This window comes from Ascaphus truei, chromosome 4 (assembly GCF_040206685.1).
Source record: "Ascaphus truei isolate aAscTru1 chromosome 4, aAscTru1.hap1, whole genome shotgun sequence".
NCBI lineage: Eukaryota > Metazoa > Chordata > Amphibia > Anura > Ascaphidae > Ascaphus > Ascaphus truei.
In genome coordinates, this window is record NC_134486.1 from 23,260,966 (window position 1) to 23,285,249 (window position 24,284).

At 44.5% G+C, this 24,284-nt stretch overlaps 1 protein-coding gene across 1 annotated transcript in view; it reads left to right on the forward strand.

The window, feature by feature from the left end:
- Positions 1-24,284, forward strand: part of BABAM2 (BRISC and BRCA1 A complex member 2) — a 290,627-nt gene that overhangs the window by 206,901 nt on the left and 59,442 nt on the right. The window contains exon 8 of the mRNA XM_075595407.1: positions 23,261-23,360. Within this exon, the coding sequence (XP_075451522.1) occupies positions 23,261-23,360 (100 nt within the window). The remainder of the gene's footprint in view (positions 1-23,260; positions 23,361-24,284) is intronic.

Consider the following 24,284-nt stretch of genomic DNA (forward strand, 5'->3'; position numbering starts at 1 on the left):
GCCAAACTGCAAAGCGTCAGACTGGAGAGCAGGCGAGAGATATAGTTTTCCAGGAGCTACGGCTGCGTCACGTGAGCGGTTCAGCCAATGAGGGCGAGCCGCTCACAGCCACGCGTCGGCCACGCCTCCCTGTCTCCCCGGCTTGTCTCCTGCCTGCAGTTCAACTTGCCGCTTTGCCGGATCGCAGCGGTGAGTCACCGCATCGCGTTGCCGCCCAGCAGCTCCTTGTATAATCGTAGCCAAAGATTACACTTACACGGACCCAAATAATATAGAAATTCCTTCATTTTTACACATGAAGCAGACAATTGAGAATGTTACTTTAAGGGATGGATTATAAGCAAAAGGTGACCAGAGTGCTCATTTGCATGTAATTTCCCAGAATCCCTGGCTGCAGTGGAAGCACTGTATTCTAAGACAGTGTTGCTCAACTCCAGTCCTCAGGACAGGTCTGGTTTTAAGGATATCCCAGCTTCAGCATAGGGTCTTAAGGACGGGAGTTGAGCACCCCTGTGCTAAGAGATAATGGGGAAAAGCAGCGCTGCGGACCTGTCTGAGCCATGTGAATGTGCTCACACGTGATATCAGCGCTGCGGACCTGTCTGAGCCATGTGAATGTGCTCACACGTGATATCAGCGCTGCGGGCCTGTCTGAGCCATGTGAATGTGCTCACACGTGATATCAGCGCTGCGGGCCTGTCTGAGCCATGTGAATGTGCTCACACGTGATATCAGCGCTGCGGGCCTGTCTGAGCCATGTGAATGTGCTCACACGTGATATCAGCGCTGCGGACCTGTCTGAGCCATGTGAATGTGCTCACACGTGATATCAGCGCTGCGGGCCTGTGAGCCATGTGAATGTCCTCACACGTGATATCAGCGCTGCGGGCCTGTCTGAGCCATGTGAATGTGCTCACACGTGATATCAGCGCTGCGGGTCTGTCTGAGCCATGTGAATGTGCTCACACGTGATATCAGCGCTGCGGGCCTGTCTGAGCCATGTGAATGTGCTCACACGTGATATCAGCGCTGCGGGCCTGTCTGAGCCATGTCAATGTGCTCACACGTGATGTCAGCGCTGCGGGCCTGTCTGAGCCATGTGAATGTGCTCACACGTGATATCAGCGCTGCGGGCCTGTCTGAGCCATGTGAATGTGCTCACACGTGATATCAGCGCTGCGGGCCTGTCTGAGCCATGTGAATGTGCTCACACGTGATATCAGCGCTGCGAACCTGTCTGAGCCATGTGAATGTGCTCACACGTGATATCAGCGCTGCGGGCCTGTCTGAGCCATGTGAATGTGCTCACACGTGATATCAGCGCTGCGGGCCTGTCTGAGCCATGTGAATGTGCTCACACGTGATATCAGCGCTGCGGGCCTGTCTGAGCCATGTGAATGTGCTCACACGTGATATCAGCGCTGCGGACCTGTCTGAGCCATGTGAATGTGCTCACACGTGATATCAGCGCTGCGGACCTGTCTGAGCCATGTGAATGTGCTCAAACGTGATGTCAGCGCTGCGGGCCTGTCTGAGCCATGTCAATGTGCTCACACGTGATATCAGCGCTGCGGACCTGTCTGAGCCATGTGAATGTGCTCACACGTGATATCAGCGCTGCGGACCTGTCTGAGCCATGTGAATGTGCTCACACGTGATATCAGCGCTGCGGACCTGTCTGAGCCATGTGAATGTGCTCACACGTGATATCAGCGCTGCGAACCTGTCTGAGCCATGTGAATGTGCTCACACGTGATATCAGCGCTGCGGGCCTGTCTGAGTCATGTCAATGTGCTCACACGTGATATCAGCGCTGCGGGCCTGTCTGAGCCATGTCAATGTGCTCACACGTGATATCAGCGCTGCGGACCTGTCTGAGCCATGTGAATGTGCTCACACGTGATATCAGCGCTGCGGACCTGTCTGAGCCATGTGAATGTGCTCACACGTGATATCAGCGCTGCTGACCTGTCTGAGCCATGTGAATGTGCTCACACGTGATATCAGCGCTGCGGGCCTGTCTGAGCCATGTGAATGTGCTCACACGTGATATCAGCGCTGCGGGCCTGTCTGAGCCATGTGAATGTGCTCACACGTGATATCAGCGCTGCTGACCTGTCTGAGCCATGTGAATGTGCTCACACGTGATATCAGCGCTGCGGGCCTGTCTGAGCCATGTGAATGTGCTCACACGTGATATCAGCGCTGCGGGCCTGTCTGAGCCATGTGAATGTGCTCACACGTGATATCAGCGCTGCGGGCCTGTCTGAGCCATGTGAATGTGCTCACACGTGATATCAGCGCTGCGGACCTGTCTGAGCCATGTGAATGTGCTCACACGTGATGTCAGCGCTGCGGACCTGTCTGAGCCATGTGAATGTGCTCACACGTGATATCAGCGCTGCGGACCTGTCTGAGCCATGTGAATGTGCTCACACGTGATATCAGCGCTGCGGACCTGTCTGAGCCATGGGAATGTGCTCACACGTGATATCAGCGCTGCGGACCTGTCTGAGCCATGTGAATGTGCTCACACGTGATATCAGCGCTGCGGACCTGTCTGAGCCATGTGAATGTGCTCACACGTGATATCAGCGCTGCTGACCTGTCTGAGCCATGTGAATGTGCTCACACGTGATATCAGCGCTGCGGACCTGTCTGAGCCATGTGAATGTGCTCACACGTGATATCAGCGCTGCGGGCCTGTCTGAGCCATGTGAATGTGCTCACACGTGATATCAGCGCTGCGGACCTGTCTGAGCCATGTGAATGTGCTCACACGTGATATCAGCGCTGCGGGCCTGTCTGAGCCATGTGAATGTGCTCACACGTGATATCAGCGCTGCGGGCCTGTCTGAGCCATGTGAATGTGCTCACACGTGATATCAGCGCTGCGGGCCTGTCTGAGCCATGTGAATGTGCTCACACGTGATATCAGCGCTGCGGGCCTGTCTGAGCCATGTGAATGTGCTCACACGTGATATCAGCGCTGCTGACCTGTCTGAGCCATGTGAATGTGCTCACACGTGATATCAGCGCTGCGGACCTGTCTGAGCCACGTGAATGTGCTCACACGTGATATCAGCGCTGCGGGCCTGTCTGAGCCACGTGAATGTGCTCACACGTGATATCAGCGCTGCGGGCCTGTCTGAGCCACGTGAATGTGCTCACACGTGATGTCAGCGCTGCGGGCCTGTCTGAGCCATGTGAATGTGCTCACACGTGATATCAGCGCTGCGGACCTGTCTGAGCCATGTGAATGTGCTCACACGTGATATCAGCGCTGCGGGCCTGTCTGAGCCATGTGAATGTGCTCACACGTGATGTCAGCGCTGCGGGCCTGTCTGAGCCATGTGAATGTGCTCACACGTGATATCAGCGCTGCGGACCTGTCTGAGCCATGTGAATGTGCTCACACGTGATATCAGCGCTGCGGACCTGTCTGAGCCATGTGAATGTGCTCACACGTGATATCAGCGCTGCGGGCCTGTCTGAGCCATGTGAATGTGCTCACACGTGATATCAGCGCTGCGAACCTGTCTGAGCCATGTGAATGTGCTCACACGTGATATCAGCGCTGCTGACCTGTCTGAGCCATGTGAATGTGCTCACACGTGATATCAGCGCTGCGGGCCTGTCTGAGCCATGTGAATGTGCTCACACGTGATATCAGCGCTGCGGACCTGTCTGAGCCATGTGAATGTGCTCACACGTGATATTTTTAAGAGTGGTGAAATCTTTCCAAGGAAACCAATTATAAAAAAATAACGTTTGCCTGCTATTGGGGCTGCTCTTTTAATTAGTTAATTGTCCCGCCGTTTGTTTACATTAATGTCACACAGGAATCTGGTGATCCCATTTTTGGCTTTGTTTTGCAGTGTTTTCATAGTGTGAGGTTATATAACCGGCGATTTTGCCCATTTTGTTGTCTATATTAAGGCCTCTCCGGAGGTCAACATGTTGATATGAAGTAATAAATTCCAACGTAGTTGTTGGAGGCCACCTGAGGCTATTATTTGTTCACACTATAATATATTGTACTCCATGCACCTTAGGGTACCTTAAACATTAACATTGTTTCTTTCATCATCTTATTCCAGGACCTTGTGATATAATGAGGGATTTGTACGTTTGATTACACGTGCCAAAGTTATACAGTTTGGTGCCAAAATATTCCGAACATTTCAGTAGCACAAAAGATTCACCCATGAGGGTCAGATAACATAATAAAAATGTTAGTTATGTAATGCGAGTTGTGGGTGTATTTTGGTGTTACTGATTAGAGGGGTATGAGAAATACTGTATATCTGCCAGACTCTACCATGCGAGAGCCCGTCCTGGCACCGGGGGACACGGGGGGGATCCATATATTTATATTACAGTTGCGATATGCATCAAAACAGCAGTTTATATCTCAAAACAATTTATATATATATTTGTATAATTTTCCTCTTTGAAATTGAACATGCTGCAGCCTCTCTCGTACGGTAACCCGTTTGGGGTAGAACGCTGCTTGTATTGCAATATTTACGTGTATATTCGCTGTACTTACTGTATCTCTGTTCTTCCGGAAAAAAATATTATCCTGCACTGCGTACTCCTAATAATCTTCATCAGTATCTATATGGCATTATCGTATCAAATGTACAGTATATCGCTGTGGTGCTATCCCAGGTATTTATCGTGCATAGAATAAACCAAGCCACCCAAAAACAGAGAGGAGAACTACCTTTTGAGATGGACTTAACAATTGTGCAACCTGTAGGGTGGGGAAGAAATGTAACAGACTGGGGGGTTATCAGGACAGGAGAACAGTATATCCGAAGCCAACTTCTGCAATCAGTGGCAAACTAGAATGAGTGTTTGTGAGTTTATTATTTAATATGTTATTGGGAGTTATTTCTGTTGAAAGTTGTATATTTTTGAGTTAAGCCTAAGTATCTGATTTGTACCTTTTTACTTGCTTTCAAGTATGATTTAAATGTGAAATGAAATAGGTTAATTTATTTAATTAAGAAAACGAATGGGCTTTCTTGTGGATTTGATGTGCTACAGTACAAAGCTGCATAATGCGGCAGGCATAAGCTTATAGGGTGCCCGGTTAAAGTGGATAAGAAGTAAAGAGTGACACACTGTGCTCATTTGCATGCCATTACCCAGAATCCCTGGCTGCCGTGGAAGCACTGTATGCTGGGAGATAATGGGGATAAGGCAGGGTTGTAGACCTGTCTGACATGTGTGAATGTGGTATTTTTATTTACTGCACAATGAAGAAAGGTATAATTCTCAAAATCCCATTTTCCGGATAAGCTACCACTAGTCCAGAGAGAGATAACGTTTGCGAAGTACTGTTTCCCTGTTTATATTCTATGTTCAACACTAGTACAGGTCAGTGGCCTAATGAAAGAAGCTTTTAGATTCACTGCGGTGTACTATTTCTGAGCATATAACGTGCGTGTGAATGAAAACAACCCCATCCCCTGTTCATACGGCGCATCAGAAATGTACATCCCTATGCAAACCGCTGCCGTGCTGGAGAGAAGTTCAACTGCTTTTACTTGAATGGTGTTGGACTCCTTTCCAGCATGGGAAAGATGTCTTAATGGCAATAGGATTTATAGCAGGGGTGGCCAACTCCAGTCCCCAAGGGCCACCAACAAACCAGGTATTGGAGATGTCCCTGCTTCAGCACATGTTGCTCAATCAGTGGCTCAGTCTTTGACTGAGCCACTGAGTCACCTGTGCTGAAGCAGGGATATCCTTAAAACCTGCCATGTTGGTGGCCCTTGGGGACTGGAGATGGCCACCCTGTCCTACTGTAAAAGAATCACTCCTTTACTTTGTCACGGGCCTTTTGTGGTAGCAAAGTGTCTCTGTCTCACTTGGCATAGTATCCGCACAGTGTGCCCCATCTCTATCAGTGTGTACAGTATTTTCACATTAGAAGTTCAGCGTATGTATGCGATTGCATGATTAATTACATGGTGATTGTAATGCGCTTGGCTTATTATCATGTCTGTGCGTTTGAACGTTTCATACGGTTAAGATTTGGTTTGGATACATTTAATAAGAGATCCAAAGAGATCAAAGACTGCAGCTAATATTGTAGCTGAACGTAAAAGGATTCCAGTGCTCTCATGAAAGAAACTTACGTTTAAAACGTTTTTTAAAAGGTATACATTGTCATCCATTACAGCAGTAATCCATGCAATATCCTACAGTATGTGTGTTTTTTTTTAAATCAGTTCTGCAGTATTAGATAATACTCTATTTTTAATATTATTATTATTATTATTCAACTCTTAATGCAATTTTTAATGAGTTTTAATACACTGAGCATCCTGTGATCTCTATAGCAGGCTTTAGCTCACCTCCCCAGCAGTGTAAGATATTTGCAACACTTTCCTGTTTGTGATCATTTGTTGACAATATTCCCAGCAGTTTGAGCTGCAAACTCTAACAATAGATAAGGTTACCTTCGCAATATATGGATACATTGTAGCTGCTGAGTTACACCGACTGAAAGATTGATTGAAACTGAAAGGCAGCCATTTATTGCGAACTGGGAGGCTGGATCTTTGCTGATCGATCACAGGAGAACAAGTCGATCAGCAGCCCCGTTAATTAGTTTTCAATAAAGATAATGAAAGGCTGCATATATTAAAATATATATTTTTTAAGCGCCGTTTGGCTTGCCTCTTTAAGTTTGTAGGGTGCCCGTTGTGGTGTTATTTCTATAATAATGATACCTCTTTAATTGAGAAGCATTTTCTAGTAGTTTAGGCTCTCTCCATGGTGTAGGTATGCAGCCCAGGCAAATAGAGACAGACTCTGATACTAACTAGAAAATAAGGGGTAAAGAGGGAAAAGGAAGGAGACTCTCGCTTCAGCTCAATAAACAATATGAAATGGTAACAAAGGTGCAAAAGGGGATAGAGAATGATTATGAAATTGGAGAAAAGCACACCCTTTTGAAAGCACTCATTGTAAAGTGTGATTTGATGAAAAATGTAAAAATAAAACTTTTTATTAATATTTAAATTACGATAAATAGATGTATATAACTAAAACTACCTAAATTATACAAGAGTGAATATATCAGTATGGTGACTAAACATATAAAAGAGACCAAAGTGCTAAATACATAAACTGAAACAGAGGAGAAATCCTTAATATTAAATTACTTTAATAGTAATGAAATACCTCAATAGGTCACAATTGATAATGGATAACCCCTAGGTACAGCACTAGAAATAATTTAAAAACCTGTGTATTCTGAACAGGTACAGTAGCGTGAGACTGACCACGTTAATATTTAAAAATAAATGACGTATATTTGTTCCTACGGAGAACCTGCAATAGGTACGATATAAAGTGATATAAAGTACCTGATATGAAAGCTATATTACAGAGGCACACCAACTATGTTGGAGCGCCTTGAGGCATGAGTCAAAGATCGTATCAAAAAGCCTCATTGATAGATGAACAAATTACTATATAGTAGATACTGATGTATAAAGTGCAGAGAGCCCACAAAATGTGTTGAAATGGCTCTGAGGCACGGATCAGGTCCGTATCCAGTTATAGCCTCCTAAATAGATATTATAATGCACTTTGGGTGATCAAAATCAATAGCTCATAAAAATAAAACCATGCGGTGAGGAACAGATAAATCGCAGATAGACTGGGTGTATCAGAAGGTTCACACACACTTAATAAAACAGCCAGCAACTGTGTTAATTACATACAGTGCAAAGAGAAGTACTCAAATAGCACTGCAACAGTATCTATCCCAAAATCCACTATGTTGCTATTACCAGCGTCATGGTATAGCAATAGATACAATTGTACTCACTTTGTTGAGTGCTATATTGTACTATATGGTGCTATATCGTACCCATAATCTCTATTGGCAAGGTGTGTGTATATCAGACCTGTATCATGGCGACTTGCGGATAGACCGGCACTCAAATGTGCCTCTCGCCCTCGTCACTGCGTGCATACGTCATGACGTCAGTCTGGTCCCGCCTCCCACCTGACGTACGTTTCGCAGAGGCGTCAGGGGTGCTGAACTCCAGTCCTCAATACACTTCTAATCACACCTTTTCTGCAGGAAGTGACAGCCGCTCTGTGGTTTGCTGTTTGGGTTCATCCAGTAGTGAAGGGTTCCACCGTTTTGCTGGCTGTAGGGTTTCTCGGTTAATAACCGTGTTAGTGGAACATTTGTAATCCATTATTCATATGCATATTTTCCGAATGATCTTTTGTCTTTAATTATACGATCATACAACAACTCACTTAGTTTTAAATATATGAATTGGTGGGAATCCCAATTTAGGCAACGCCCAATAATCGCATATGTTACCTGTGTTTGTATATCAGCTTCAAAGGCTACATAAATATACACATAAATATACCGTGAGTCTGAGTGACATGTGAAGAAGGAAATGGTGGTGCTGAAAACTCATGTCCAGACACTTGAATGTTATTTATACTTTGCTTCCATTAAACCCAAACTAACCAACCTGGAGATAATCTAACTGCTAGTTATTGGTTATTGTACAGTTGGGATTCATTTGTAACTTTGAATTTTACAAGTGTTCTGACATCATGCATATGTTCAGCCACTCCCCACTAAAACACATATTTGCCTGTTGAGTCACGGAAAAGTCCACACCCTCGTTTCTATATAATAAAGATGAGGAAACAGCAGAAGGTAAGCAGATTGCTATTTTATAATGAGTGGGTTGCTCATGACTGAAGAACTTGGTATGAGGCAATGCTGCTACATGGAAGACATCGTAATAATTGTTTTTTCCCCCTTTACAAGCTGCAGTTTTACATGTTTCGTTGCTTCTGGTCGAATATGACTTGTGTCGGTGTGATACAGACTTTCATATGCCTTACAGACACAAGTAAAACTGGAGCGAAGCATGTTTCAAGGAAAAAGAAAGCAATTTCAGACCCAAGGGGGATGCAAGTGCTTCTTTAATGAAAAACTATTACATGCCGAAAACATCCAGTTTGCATAAGTAGTGGTAATTACGTAAATACAGATTTAATTAACACTGGGTAAAGACACCAGGAACCTCTAGAGCAGGGGTGGCCAACTCCAGTCTTCAAGTGCCACCAACAGGTAAGGTTTTAAGGATATCCCTGCTTCAGCACAGGTGACTGAGCACTGATTGAGCCACCTGTGCTGAAGCAGGGCTATCCCCAATACCTGGACTGTTGGTGGCCCTTGAAGATTGGAGTTGGCTACCCCCGCTTCACAAGATACAGGAGGAAAAGCCAAATGGTACATATGATAGGCTATGATTTTGAAGCAGGTAGGACACCTTTGATTTTCAGGTGTGATATATTGTTTTCTCTACATGTTTCTATGGTAGTAATATAGTTCACAGAAACGCCTTTGTGTTGTAAAGGAAAGGGGGAAAAAAAGAATATCTCCTTCATTCAATGTTGCTATAAACTTCCTTACCTTCTTTCGAGTAGTAGAAAAGTGAATGGTCGTTTCACAGCAAAGCCAGGAAACGTACCCAAAACCAACCGTTCCTGGTCGATCTCATTTACTTGAGATGCAGTCTGCAGAGCAGTCTCTTATGTGTTTGTGACCTTTTGTGCAGCAATACCTAAGGAAGAATGGCAGTCTAATGTATTCCTAATATTTTGGTTGGCACAATTTGTATCCAGAAAGCATCACATCTCTAATCACTAAGGTGAGAATAATTGCAGGGCTTTCTCAGTTCAAACGGCAGCACGAAGCAATGGGCAGGTCTCCTGAGAAGGAACTATTACCTTGCTGAAGAGTGCTAGCTCTGTAATTACATCTCTATTACAGTTGCGCGCTTCCTTCCAAGGAAATATATTCACAAATTATGAAGCGGTACATTATTATTACTGAAACAATCCGGATGCGGCCCATTTCATGTTTTGGTGTAAAATGTTCAGGTTATTTAACAAGGGCAGTTGGTGTCATCATGATGCTTATTTGGGATTGAAAGCCTCCCATTAGTGGAAAATCCCTATCTTTCAGTGGTTCTTGATCAAAGCTTCATTAACTGTGGGTGGTGAATAATAGGATGTTGCAGCATAGCAGCAGTATACTGTAATAGCAACACTTAATCTACACGGTGTGACTGTGCTTGTCTCTAAACAGGAGGGTGACCCGCTGGGCTGAGGCGGATATGGGAACTGACCACAAGCCTAAGGACTAAGTCCTGATTGAGAAGAATATCTGGGTCACAGCTCGGGCAAGGTGCAGCAGTGTAGTTGGGGTCACAGGCCGAGGTCTGGGTTAAGGTTCCAAGATCAGGTCAGGGGGCGCCAGCATAGTCGGGGTCACGATACCAGCATCAGGGCAGGGTACGGCAGCATAGTCTGGGTCACGGTACTAAGATCAGGGCAGGAGAGGGTCCAAACGGCGCCCATGTACAGGTAGAGGTTCAGCAAAGGCATAGCTTAGCAGGATACCAGACGTGGTCCAGGAGCATGAGGGATAAGACACCTTGCTCAGGCACTGGCTTAAAAGAAACGGCTTCCTTATAAAGGTAGAGGCAAGGAGTTCAGGGAACGGCCGTGATGGCGGGCCCTGACACACAGACACTGTTTCTTTGTTTCCACCACTGCTAGTAAAAACATTATTCTTTATCTGCAAGATTTCTTCATAAATGAAGTTTTAGTGTACAGCAGGACTCTTACACTGGAGGACCGTGGGTCAAAACCGGCCCATGACTGGCCTTGATGTGGCTTTTGGACTTTCTGTTCCTGGTAATTTCATACAAGTTGCTTAAAGGGGCTCTCCCTCCTAGGACCAAAGTGAACTAATTCCATTGACAGGTTTAAGGGCTCTCATCTGGGTAATTGATAACTTTTTTACCCAAATCTGACACCTACAACTATTTTTGATTTATTGTTTATAGTTAGACTTGGGAGCGGTTTGACTTTTTCTGGCTGCTCCCTTCTCTGTGCTCTCACTGATCAGCAAGTGCTTGTATAGCCAGAGGTCCCCCTCCCCTTATCGTCATTGTTTCTCTGAGGAGGACAGGGTGGGAGAAGGGGAGAGAAAACACTTGATTGACAAACTCTTTCCCATTCAGAGGCCCCTAAGAAATTAAACTGTCGACTACATGGGATTGCACCTTGAAATTACAGTTTTTCACACCAGTATAGATATATATCTATATATAGCAAAATAAAACAAAAAATAAACGAAGTAGCGCCTTTAATATACCTTGACAAAACTGTGATTAAGTTAACCTAACTATGAATGCATCCAATGGGGTGGCAAAAGTGGGTAAAATATACTAAAACCAGTATTAACCAAGGATTTTACGTTTATATATTAAAATATGTAAAATGTTCAATGACAGTAACCTAATACTTTATTAATTAATAAAATAACAAACTAAATAAAAAATTTAATAATAATATAAAAATGAATGAATTAAAATGCAAATGAATTAGAACTTAAAAACACCTTAAAAAACACAGAGTCCTGTTCCAAAATAAAGCATCCAGGTAAAAGGCAGCCCGTTTCAAAGGGGTCACTACTCCCTGTTGATACCTATGAAAAAAGAAAAGAAACAGGCGCACACCTAGTGCATTAAAGTATAACAATTTAGTTTATAGAACAATAAAAACAGTCAAATGCCCACTCGCAAAGGTACACGGTTTAAAAGCAGGTATGAGATAGGCTTTCATAAGCCAGTACTGCCGTCCGATATCAGCAATGGTATCCTTCTCCTATTTGTTCTCCACGTGGTTCGAACAACCGGTAGTGGCGTCCCTCCGGTCGGGTGCCCCGCACAGGAAGTCCCTCCGGGAACCAGCACCTTCAGTTCACTGCTTCTGATCAGTGCACCACCGGGGGAATTTTTCGGACGGCAGTACTGGCTTATGAGAGCCTATCTCATACCTGCTTTTAAACCGTGTACCTTTGTGAGTGGGCATTTGACTGTTTTTATTGTTCTATAAACTAAATTGTTATACTTTAATGCACTAGGTGTGCGCCTGTTTCTTTTCTTTTTTCATATATATCTATATATCTATAGATATATAGATATATACAGTTAGGTCCGGAAATAATTGGACACTGACACAATTTTCAAGATTTTGGCTCTGTATGCCACCACAATGGATTTGAAATGAAACAACCGAGATGCAATAGAAGTGCAGACTTTCAGCTTTAATTCAAGGGGTTGAACAAAAATATTGTATGAAACGTTTAGGAATTTCAACCATTTTCATACACAGTCCCCTTATTTCAGGGGCTCAAATGTAATTGGACAAATTAACACAATCATAAATAAAATGTTCATTTTTAATACTTTGTCGAGAATCCTTTGCAGGCAATGACTGCTAGAAGTCTGGAACGCATGGACATCACCAAACGCTGGGTTTCCTCCTTTGTGATGCTTTGCCAGGCCTTTACTGCAGCTGTCTTCAGTTGTTGTTTGTTCGTGGGTATTTCTGCCTTAAGTTTTGTCTTCAGCAAGTGAAATGCAAGCTCGATCGGGTTGAGATTAGGTGATTGACTCGGCCATTGCAGAATATTCCACTTCTTTGCCTTAAAAAACTCCTGGGTTGCTTTCGCAGTATGTTTTGGGTCATTGTCCATCTGTAAAGTGAAGCGCCGTCCAATCAACTTCGCTGAATTTGGCTGAATCTGAGCAGACAATATATCCCTATACACTTCAGAATTCATCCGGCTGCTTCTGTCTTCTGTCACATCATCAATAAACACTAGTGACCCACTGCCATTGTAAGCCATGCATGCCCATGCCATCACACTGCCTCCACAGTGTTTTACAGATGATGTAGTATGCTTCGGATCATGAGCCGTTCCAAGCCTTCTCCATACTTTTTTCTTCCCATCATTCTGGTACAGGTTGATCTTAGTTTCATCTGTCCAAAGAATGCTGTGCCAGAACTGGGTTGGCTTTTTTAGATATTGTTTGGCAAAGTCTAATCTGGCCTTCCTATTCTTGAGGCATATGAATGGTTTGCACCTTGTGGTGAACCCTCTGTATTTGCTCTCGTGAAGTCTTCTCTTTATGGTAGACTTGGATAATGATATGCCTACCTCCTGCAGAGTGTTCTTCGCTTGGCTAGATGTTGTGAAGGGTTTTTTCTTTACCATGGAAAGGATCCTTTGATCATCTACCACTGTTGTCTTCCTTGGACGTCCAGGGCTTTTTGTGTTGCAGAGCTCACCAGTGCGTTCTTTTTTTTCTCAGAATGTACCAAACTGTTGATTTGGCCATTCCTAATGTTCCTGCTATCTCTCTGGTGGATTTTCTTTTTTTTTTTGCAGCCTAAGGATGCCCTGTTTCACTTTTATTGAGAGGTCCTTTGACCGCATGTTGTGGGTTCACAGCAACAGCTTCCAAATGCGAATGCCACACCTGGAATCAACTCCAGACCTTTTACCTGCTTAATTGATGCTGAAATAACGAAGGAATAGCCCACACCTGTCCATGAAACTGCTTTTGAGTAAATTGTCCAATTACTTTTGGTCCCTTGAAAAAGAGGGTGCTACATATTAAAGAGATGTAATTCCTAAACACTTTCTCCAATTTGGATGTGAATACCCTCAAATTAAAGCTGATAGGCTGCACTTTAAGCCCATATTCATTATTTAACTGTAACTTGAATTTATTTTGGTACACAGCCAAAATAACAAAACTTGTATCAGTGTCCAATTATTTCCGGACCTAACTGTATATCTAACAGATGTTTAGAAGTGCTTCTAAAATATTTAAGTATCATTTTACATGTATCAAATTAAATTCCAACAAACGTGAGGCCTTTCGGCTCCTGAATCTTTTCCGTGCCCTTTGGAAAACTCGTTGAGGAGCCTTATAGATTTCAAAAAGTCTGTATACTATAATTTAATCTCCTACGAACCCTAATGTTGCTCTCCACAGATGTGTCACAACTTGCATCAAATCTACAGACGCCTCTGACAATGAAAGGGCAAAGGAGGACCATTGCATTAACCCTTTGGGTGTCCCTTGACATAGCTAAATGCATTGTGGGGTCCGGCGTAATACAGTAGCTATGTCATATTCTATGTGATAGTTGTTCTAGGGGAGATGGAGCTGAATTCAATCGGACAGGCAGGGGAACAGGAGAGGACTCCCTCCTCTTCTATTTGCGTCATAAGTGACCCCGCGATCACGTGAAGTGCCGGATGGTCGGTGACATACACAGTATTGTTATTAAAAGTCCAGTGGGATTACAAACAAACCGGATTTTGAGGATGACCAACCGGCAGGGCCATCTTAACAACATTAGGGGCCCCGGGCAAAGCAGTGCACGGGGCCCGGCCTACACTGTCGCTCCCAGCCTCCCACGCGCTCACTAGCAGCAGCAGGCACCGGAAGTGCTGCACTGCTAGGCTGCGAGCGGTTGTGACGCGAGCCGGGGTGCCGGGCGGGGGGAGAGCGAGCGGAGCCAGGGTGCCGGGCGGGGGGAGAGCGAGCGGAGCTGGGGTGCCGGGCGGGGGGAGAGCGAGCGGAGCCGGGGTGCCGGGCGGGGGGAGAGCGAGCGGAGCCGGGGTGCCGGGCGGGGGGGGGGGGGAGAGTGAGCGTAGCCGGGGTGCCGGGCGGGGGGAGAGCGAGCGGAGCCGGGGTGCCGGACAGGGGGAGAGTGAGCGGAGCCGGGGTGCCGGGCGGGGGGAGAGCGAGCGGAGCCGGGGTGCCGGGCGGGGAGAGAGCGAGCGGAGCCGGGGTGCCGGGCGGGGGGGGGGGGGGAGAGTGAGCGGAGCCGGTGTGCCGGGCGGGAGGAGAGCGAGTAGGGTTGCAAGGTGACTTGTCAAAAAATACTGGACATAATGGTGAAAGGTGCGAATCGTTGGTGGGGAAGAATGTTATTTATAAATGACCAGACTGTTGTGTCATTTGTTCTAAATTTCACTCCAAGTATTCACCAATTTATATTCTATTTTGTAAAAAATCTGGGGTGTAGTCTTGGGAGGGAGCGCCCTTCCGAGGATTGTTTTAGGAAATAGAATATGAAATAGTGCAAATTGGTGCACGCTTGGAGTGAAATTTAGAACAAATGACGTAATGGTCAGATCATTTATAAATAACTGACCTGCAGTCGTACTGTACATGGCGAGCAATACTGATCTTACTGCTCCTCCCACAAATTCCTAGATTGTTGCACCCCCTCCTCATCCTCTCTCTCTCCCCCCTTGTCCTCTCACCCTCCCACCCCCCTTTGTCCTCTCACTCCCCCCTTGTCCTCACACCCCCTCCCTTCATCCTCTCTCATCCCCCTCCATTCATCCTCTCTCACCCCCTCCCTTCATCCTCTGTTACCCCCATCCCTTCATCCTCTCACCCCCCATCCCTTCATCCATGTGATGAGAGCTGAGTTATGGAGCCTTTCTGAGAATTTACAATGCTGGTTATTTTGAATAGATCTTGAAAATGGGAAGACTGTTAGTATAGTAAAAGAAAAGTAAGGGTGAGTGAGCATTAAACAAAGTTGCCACACACACACACACACACACACACACACACACACACACACACTGAGATACACACACACTGAGACATTCACTCACACTCACTCACACACTCACTCAAACACACACACACTGAGGCACAAACATATACAGGCAGGACACAGGACACAGACAGAAAGACAGACACACACATACACTCACACACAGATATACACACAGACAGACACACACATATAAGACAGGACACAGATAGACAGACACACACACAAGCAGGACACTGAGACACTGAGATAAACACACACATACACACACAGACACACACTGAGACACCCACATACATTCACACACACTGAGATACACACAGACACACACATATACAGACAGGACACAGATAGACAGACACACACTGAGACACACAGACACAGCCTCACCTCTCTGCTGCATGCTTTTCCTCCGCTCTTTGGCCCCCCACCAGGCTCCTGCCATCTCCCGATTGGTTGCTGCAGTGTAATTCAGCCAATCAGAAGCTGCCCAGCCCCAGCAGCCCTGCTCTATCCCATGTCCGGTATTATCTCTCATATACCGGACACCTGGCAACCCTAAGTAAGAGCGAGCCGGGCGGGGGCAAAGCTTTAATCATTGTGGGGCACGCATGGGCTGTGCGTGTGGGGCCCCCCTATGCTGTGGGCCCCCCGGGCAACTGCCCATCGTGCCCATACGTTAAGGTGGCCCTGCCAACCAGCATTCTCTTCATTGTTAACCAAGTGTATTTACGTGTGTTTATTAACTCCGCGTATATTTTGCCCGTGGTGTCCTGAGGAAAGTCTGGGTTGCTGACTTCTTCTGGCTGCCTTTAAGCCCGGTGAAGGTCTCTGTCTTCCATACTGCAAGATAGGCAGGGTTTCTACAACTGGGAATCTTCTACAGGGTAAAAAAAAATAAAGGGGGTGTAACAAAAGCTTAAGCAAATTGAATGTGTGCCAATACTTCTTGATGGAACTGGTGGAGGGGGTAAATGAAAGAGGTTACAGTAAAACAAAGTGGGCTCTTATCTGATATCAGCCAATTCCTAGGATGTGCTTATAACATCAAATATAATTTATGTTGATCTAGCATATCTGGAAAAAAGCACAAATGGGATATTGTTTCTAAAAAAAATTAATTGGCCTTCACCACCAATATTTCTGAGAAGCACCAACTTGCAATCTAATAACTTTTAGGGCTTGGTTCACAGTTTTCTTTGTTGTCTCAGCCAAGTGTTCCTTTGCATTACCACAATGCAGTACATCTTGTATTCTGCCCTTCTATGTATTACGATCTAGATATGCTTCCCAAGCCTGCCATATCAATCATCTCTCTTCGTTTCACCACTCTGTGAATAATATTTATTTGTGAGCTAGGCAGGGTTGTAGTTATTTCTGTGTTTGAAACTTTAACCAAATTCCATTCTCTTCTTTTGACGTTGACATATCTCAGAAAGGCGCTACTTTTCCAAACATCCATTTGAATATTTTTTTTTTTAACTTTGGTCATTTTTGAAAAGTTTGACTTTAAAACCTAAAATGTGGTCAGATGTGTAATATTTAGCATTTCCAACCTAGGCCTACGGACATACTTGATGTAAACACACAGCCTATTACAACTAGGTGTAGAGTATGACACCTGTGCATTAGTGCATAAGACAATTACAATTTGTTGATTTAAACCTTACTGTGAACTCCAGGGTTTCCGATTTAGGAAAGCAGATCTTTAGTAGTTTATTCTGGACCTTTTGAATCAATGGTTTGCACAGACAAAGCCTTGATTGAAAATCTTTCCCAAGCATTCTGGTAAACACAAAGGTCTACGGTCTATATTGCCCGAAGCGCTAAGGTCAAAAGGGATGTTTGTCCGAAAACGGCCAGAATTACCTCCTGTATATCCTTGCACTGTTATTAAATTGATGGTTATAGAAGCATTTTGTTCTAAGGCTCTTTTAGTGTCAATGTATCCGGGCATTTTGTACGTAGTGTATTTTGTCCTCTGTGAGTAGATTGGAGATGTGTGAATAATAGGAGTTAAGGGAGAGGTGACAGTCCCACGTAATGGGTTAATTTTTTTATTTTTGCACAACTTATCCGTGTAATTGGTTTGTTTAGAAAAAATCTGTCGCCCCCTAAAAGTAGCCGTTTAAGCTGACGTTTATAACAATTCCATTCCGTATGTGGGTCAATATAATCCACACAATGATAAATAATTAGCTAAGTTGCTGATTAATCTGTTCTCCTGTGATCGAGGGTTCACTAAATGGCTGCCAATGCAGCAGAAGAGGACCCAAGATGCAAAGTTCTTAGTGTAAGATCATGTGACCAGGCAGTCACTAGATACAATTGGTTCCTGCAAGAGAGAGGGCAGGGCTCAAAAAGGGGTGTGCCAGAGCCTGTTTCAGAAGAGGAAGGGGATGTGACTTTGTATATGGTTGCTATAGGAACAAAAAAGGCTCGTTACATTATAATACATAAAAATGTCTTTAAAAATGTATTTATTTATTCTTAAATCTTACTAGTATTTTCGCATAGTACCGAATTGATTTATTAAAAAAAAACACATGTAGGATATTGCTTGAACTGCAGCTTTAAAGTAACAATTTTACTTATTTGTATCATGTGAAAAACGAATGTTTTACCTTTGTTCGGGTCTTTATTGTCATTATATTGATGCATATCAGCTAGTTATGTTCATCTGTTTGACTAATCATGGTATTATAATTACTTCACAATCAAAGAACAAAAAACCCAGATATGAGAATCAAGACCATATATTGTGTTCCACACCATTTCAGCTACCGACATGAGAACAGGTTTCAACCTGGGGACCGTTTCCCTTCCCTTACCGGCTCTGAGCTTCGGCGGCGTCATGTGACGTCGCGTTGGCATGGCAATGCGTTGCCAGGACACCGCGTTGTAATGGCAACGCGTCGCCGAAGAGGCAGCCGAGACCGGGTAAGAGGGACTTACAGAGGCCTTGCGCCTCCCCCAGCATTTAAATCCCCCCAGTTTGAGCACTCCTGCTGTAAACAAACGCTCAGTCTCCGACAAAATAGTTATTCCTAGAAGTTGGTATTTGCAGCCATACTCTCAGCAGGAGGTTATATTGTGTCGTAGCGTGACATTTCAGCCATCTTTGGCAAGTATCGTATGTCACAACTATTCTAATACTGAAAGGTTTAGCCCGAATGATAACACAGAAGATTCCATCTTGCAACAAAACTACTGTTTGACTACAGGTGTAAATGCCTGGTACTGTATAAAGTCATCAGATCGTCCACAGTACATCATGTCTTTGTATTCACGAGGCAATGGCATGGAAGTGACTTTCCAGCAGAAATAATGAAAGATGGCGAGGTTTCATCCCGGCTCTAAGTGACAGGTACCACAACAAAGGACTGTGCTGAAGCATCTGCCAGTGATTGCTTTATGGAAGATATCCAGATCCTGAAAACATCTGTTTTGATTATTCTTTTAGTGTAATAAAACATGGTATAAAAAAAAAAAAAAACCTGGTTATTTTTAATGCAATCATGAGTATCCTGTTAGCAATTTTCACTGCTTATGTACAGCATCTGTATCATGCAGAGCAAGGCTTTCATTTCTCTGTGTTTGAATAGCCTTAGACATGTTAGTTAGTTTCCCGTTCTGCAGGGAACGAGGGAGGCATTTTCTGTACAATTAAAGGTATTGTGTATAGAATACACATGCGGCCCAATATTGTACTGTGCAATTCAGGTTGTGTGACGGAAAATGAAACTGGAAGTTGAGTGTTGTGCAATGCAAGTCACAGTATATATTCTGGACACGATCATGTATCGATAAGCTTAAAATAAGGCCGCAACACAGCCCCCCTTACAGTGCAATGAAGAATACTATATCAGTGATGTATAAACGACACAATATACAAGACCATTAACAAGTTAATAGAATGTCAGATAGTAAGCGAGACAAGGCTTTATTATAGGAGTAACAGAGGGGTTACTTGGGGAGAAGGTCGGTGTGGTTGGGATTCTGTGGCCCAACAGCGTGTGTCGGATAGGGCAACTATGGTGTGTTTTGAGGCAAAATGTGATGCAATGATGTACAGCTTTGGGCAAAATTGTCTATGAGGGCCCCCATTTAGCGGGCATGTACATAGCATTGTTCATTTAATTTGCGCGTGATTGGCCTTCGTTTTGCAGTCGCTTGAGAGCAGGGGAGGGGGGGGGGGGGTGCTACTAATTAGCACTGATTACTTACCTTGCTCCTGAGATATCACTTCAGTGTTTGCCTTAAGGAAGTGATGGTCACCTTTTCTGTGCTGGAAGGCCGTGGAAGAAGTCATTTATATACATCCTTTCCTTCCGCCTCTTTTACAGCGCGATATAGCAGGGTATTTTACCACATTTCCCGCTTCTTCGCAGTAACCCTGGCACTTGCCATCTTTATTAGGAGTTGGAGACTTTGGCGTATTAGAAGTGGGATTTAAACCCCAGGCCTTAAACTGGAGACCAACATTTCTCAGGAGCTGCGGAGATCTTCTGTTGATGGTAGCTCCTTAGGTCACTTATAATTATAATATTAATATAATATAAGCCGCGGGAATCACTTGTGGCCTCGCCATATGCTGTAGGATTTAGCGCTTCGGAAAAATCGCATCAATTCATCTCACATTCTGTGCCAATAAACATACAACCGCGGGATGTTCACTTTATGCTAATTCTGCGTGAAATACAAACATCGGGGATCCCTCGTCACCGCACAGTATTTAACCGGTAATTTTACACGTATATATATTAGTGTGGGTCTGTGTCCCTCATGTAACAGCTGTATCTTGCCTGGGTTGCACGTGCAGGATAGAAGTGAACAGCTGGAACAGTAGGAAAGATTTATATATATTTTTTATTATTATTTAATCCACTGCGCTTTGCACAGAACCCAAGGCCTATTATTTTGTATGAATATTGGTGTATAAGCACGTCCATGAGCCTCTGTGAGTGGAATGCTGCTGGTGACTCCTCACGGTAGGTTTTGTGGGGTTTGGGAGAGGCCTTGGGCAAATTAGATAGTTAACTCTACAGGACAGAAACGAATATTTCTAGAAATAAGTTCTGTGTGCAGGGCTGCGTATACACTGTCAGCGGTATAGAAGACCAGAAATGTATTATTATTGTATCGTTTAGCTATATTTGTTAACGTGGCAGCTCTCACACCAGCGTGTGCGAGTCAAATCTCACACCAGCGCGTGCGACTCAGCTTTCACACCAGCGCGTGCAAGTCAGCTTTCACAACAGCGCGTGCAAGGCAGCTCTCACACCAGCGCGTGCAAGTCAGCTCCCACACCAGCGCGTGCGAGGCAGCTTTCACACCAACGCGTGTGAGGCAGCTTTCACACAAGCTCGTGCGAGGCAGCTTTCACACCAGCGCGTGCGAGGCAGCTCTCACACCAGCGCGTGCGAGGCGGCTTTCACACCAGCTCGTGCGAGGTGGCTTTCACACCAGCTCGTGCGAGGCGGCTTTCACACCAACGCGTGCGAGGCAGCTTTCACACCAGCTCGTGCGAGGCGGCTTTCACACCGGCTCGTGCGAGGCGGCTCTCACACCGGCTCATGCGAGGCGGCTTTCACACCGGCTCGTGCGAGGCGGCTTTCACACCAGCTCGTGCGAGGCGGCTTTCACACCAACGCGTGCGAGGCAGCTTTCACACCAGCTCGTGCGAGGCGGCTTTCACACCGGCTCGTGCGAGGCGGCTTTCACACCGGCTCGTGCGAGGCGGCTTTCACACCGGCTCGTGCGAGGCGGCTCTCACACCAGCGCGTGCGAGGCGGCTCTCACACCAGCGCGTGCGAGGCGGCTGTAACACCAGCGCGTGCGAGGCGGCTCTCACACCAGCGCGTGCGAGTCAGAAGGGCTTGTAGAGGGATTGTGCTGTCTGCTGGCAGGCTGACTAATCTGCATGGTGCTGAATAAAGCGTGGCAGTGTTAGGGTGAGATACACATAGGCGCTTCATCCTGTTTGCAGGATGACTTGATTTCATATGTGAATATTTATTTGGTGGACAAAAAACATACATAACTGAGACAAGAACATGACATTTTACTAGAAAATGTATGATTTTAACCAATGGAACTTGCTGAGACTACAAATGTGAAAATGAGCCAGCGTGACTTCCAATCAGTGAAACTCCCGCCAAACGAACCGCACTTGTCAGGTGACTACAGAGGATTTTAGAAACACCTCAGTCGCGTCTTCTTGCCGGTCACGTGTCCACTCTAACAAAAAAAAATGCTAGAACTGAGGCTGCATAGAATGTTCTCGCTGTCATTCCTGGCCATGCAGCGGTTCCACAAATGTACGGTTTATAGCCCATCTGCGTTGTATTAAAAGTTACTGTTGTCCTAAGCATTTTAATAAATACTTTTTGTGTCTCTGGGGCCTGTAACAATGTCTGAAAATTGTATTTATCATTTCTTGGGCTCCATAGGAGGTTCCTATGGAAAATTACCATGTATTCACTTTTACTAATTACAAGAAGTTATAGATGGCATAAATGTGGGGTATAAGCTAGTGGATTGCCCAGATTTTATATATTAAATAATATTAGTGTACCAAATAGAGGGTAATATAGTATAGGCCAGAGGAAATGCTTTTGTGGAAATGTTTCCTTGGCAAACAGTCAGAAGTGCTTTAAAGATGTTTTCTGAATCACTCACGTCAATATTAGGACAGAATCCCAGAGCAGTTTGGAACTGCAAGATTTGGGCTATATATCATTGAATCATTAATCACACCATCTCAGTATCGACTATGTAACTATAGTTACAATTGTTTTAAACAGTTGGATGTCTCACTCTGCTTTTTAACTGAAAAGATATTAATTCTATCTGTTAAAAGATATTCGCTATTAACTCTTCCTTTCGTGTGTGTGTGTGTGTGTGTGTGTGTGTGTGTGTGTGTGTATATATATATATATATATACACACCCAGGATATCCCTGCTTCAGTGTGCGTATATATATATATATATATATATATATATATATATATATATATATATATATATATATATATATATACAGTGGTTGACAAATCACCAAAAAATCTACTCGCCACCTAGTACCAAACGTGTGCTGCTTGGGCCAATATTTACTCGCCCGGGGGTTAAATCCACTCGCCCGGGGCAAGCAAATGTATAGGTTTGTCGAACACTGTATATATATATATATATATATATATATATATATACACGCACGCACGCTGAAGCAGGGATATCCTTATAACCGGACCTTGTGGTGGCCGTTCAGGACTGGAGTTGGCCAGCCCCACTGAACACATTGATCTCTCCCGAAGATCCTCATGAATATAATTTTAAAGCAGCCCCAAGTTGTTGTGTTGATTCTGTAACCACCAAATTGATCCCAAGATCAATGGAACCATTTCCTAATGTACATAAAAAGCACCAGGTGTTTCTGCGGTGCAGTATCTCTCCCCTGTTGGTGCTTAGAAGCGGTTGGTGTAAAACTCTGATATTCTATAGGACACATTAGATTTTGTAAATGAACGTGCACATTGATACTCCGTATTACAGTATACTGCATCACTTTCATTTCTGGAAGCAGTTGTGGGAATGACCTCTGAACATTTACTGAGGATTTGCAGATCTGCTTATGTGCAAGCATAAGTACAATGTAATAAAGTCCCAGTGGTAAACTGACTTGGCTTAGCCATTCTGGACGACATGTATCAACCTAGATCTTCTGTATTTTTGTATTTCCAGTGCTCTCGGAGGGTCCTCTGCTCTTCACATCCCAACCTTTCCAAGTGGAGGATGCCTCATTGATTACGTTCCTCAGGTCGTCCAGCTGCTTACCAATAAGGTAAGGGCTGTTCATGTTCTACGACAGAAACCGTGGCAATCCTCTCTGCAGTAGGAAACCTCAGTCCCAGTCCCACTTCCTGGTGCTTATAATAATACATACAGTGCTGTGTGACACCACAGATTAACTCATTCAATACCAGAAGTGGCGGCAGTGCGGGTGTTGATGGCTGTTATTATTGACAATGATAAAAGTGTTTTCACAATACCCTGCTTTTAATGTGTGGAGAATAATAATTTCCAACATTTGAGAAGCAGGACGATCTACTTACACGGCCGCTATTCACTACTATGGAGCCCAGCAATGCATTCGTATCGGTACGTGTACGGTGTGGGCTCGTCTGAAACGGAAGATGCACTGACATTTACATGGGGTAAAAAAGTTAATTTCACTGTCTCTTCTGTTCAAACAGAAGCTAAAACCCAAATTAATTTCACCGAACCTGCTTTTCCAAACATAACGAGCAATTAAAGGACCATTGCCGTCAAAATCCTATGTTTGTTTGTTTCTAATAAATCAGCTGTGTAGTATTAGATAAACCTTACTGCTATTTTTGTTCACTCTTTATGCTCTTTTTAATGAGTTTTAATGTACTTGGCTTCCTTTAGTTGCTATAGCAGCTATTTAGAAAAGCACAGCACTTCCTGTTTTGAAATAGGCGGCCATATTGAGTGCCTGAGGAAACAGGATCTTTGCTGATCGACCGCAGGAGAGCGGATCGACCGGCAGCTTAGATAATTACATTGCCTTAAAGGTAAGGAACTGCTGAGCATTTATTCAAAACAAACAGCAAAATGACGCGGTAATGCCCCTTTAAGAAACCTTTAAAATGGCGTCCTCTTTGGGCTATTTTAGGAGAGATGGGCAAATGTATAATAATTTGGGCCGCAAATATTTTGCTGAATTTTTCTTAATCGCTTCGCC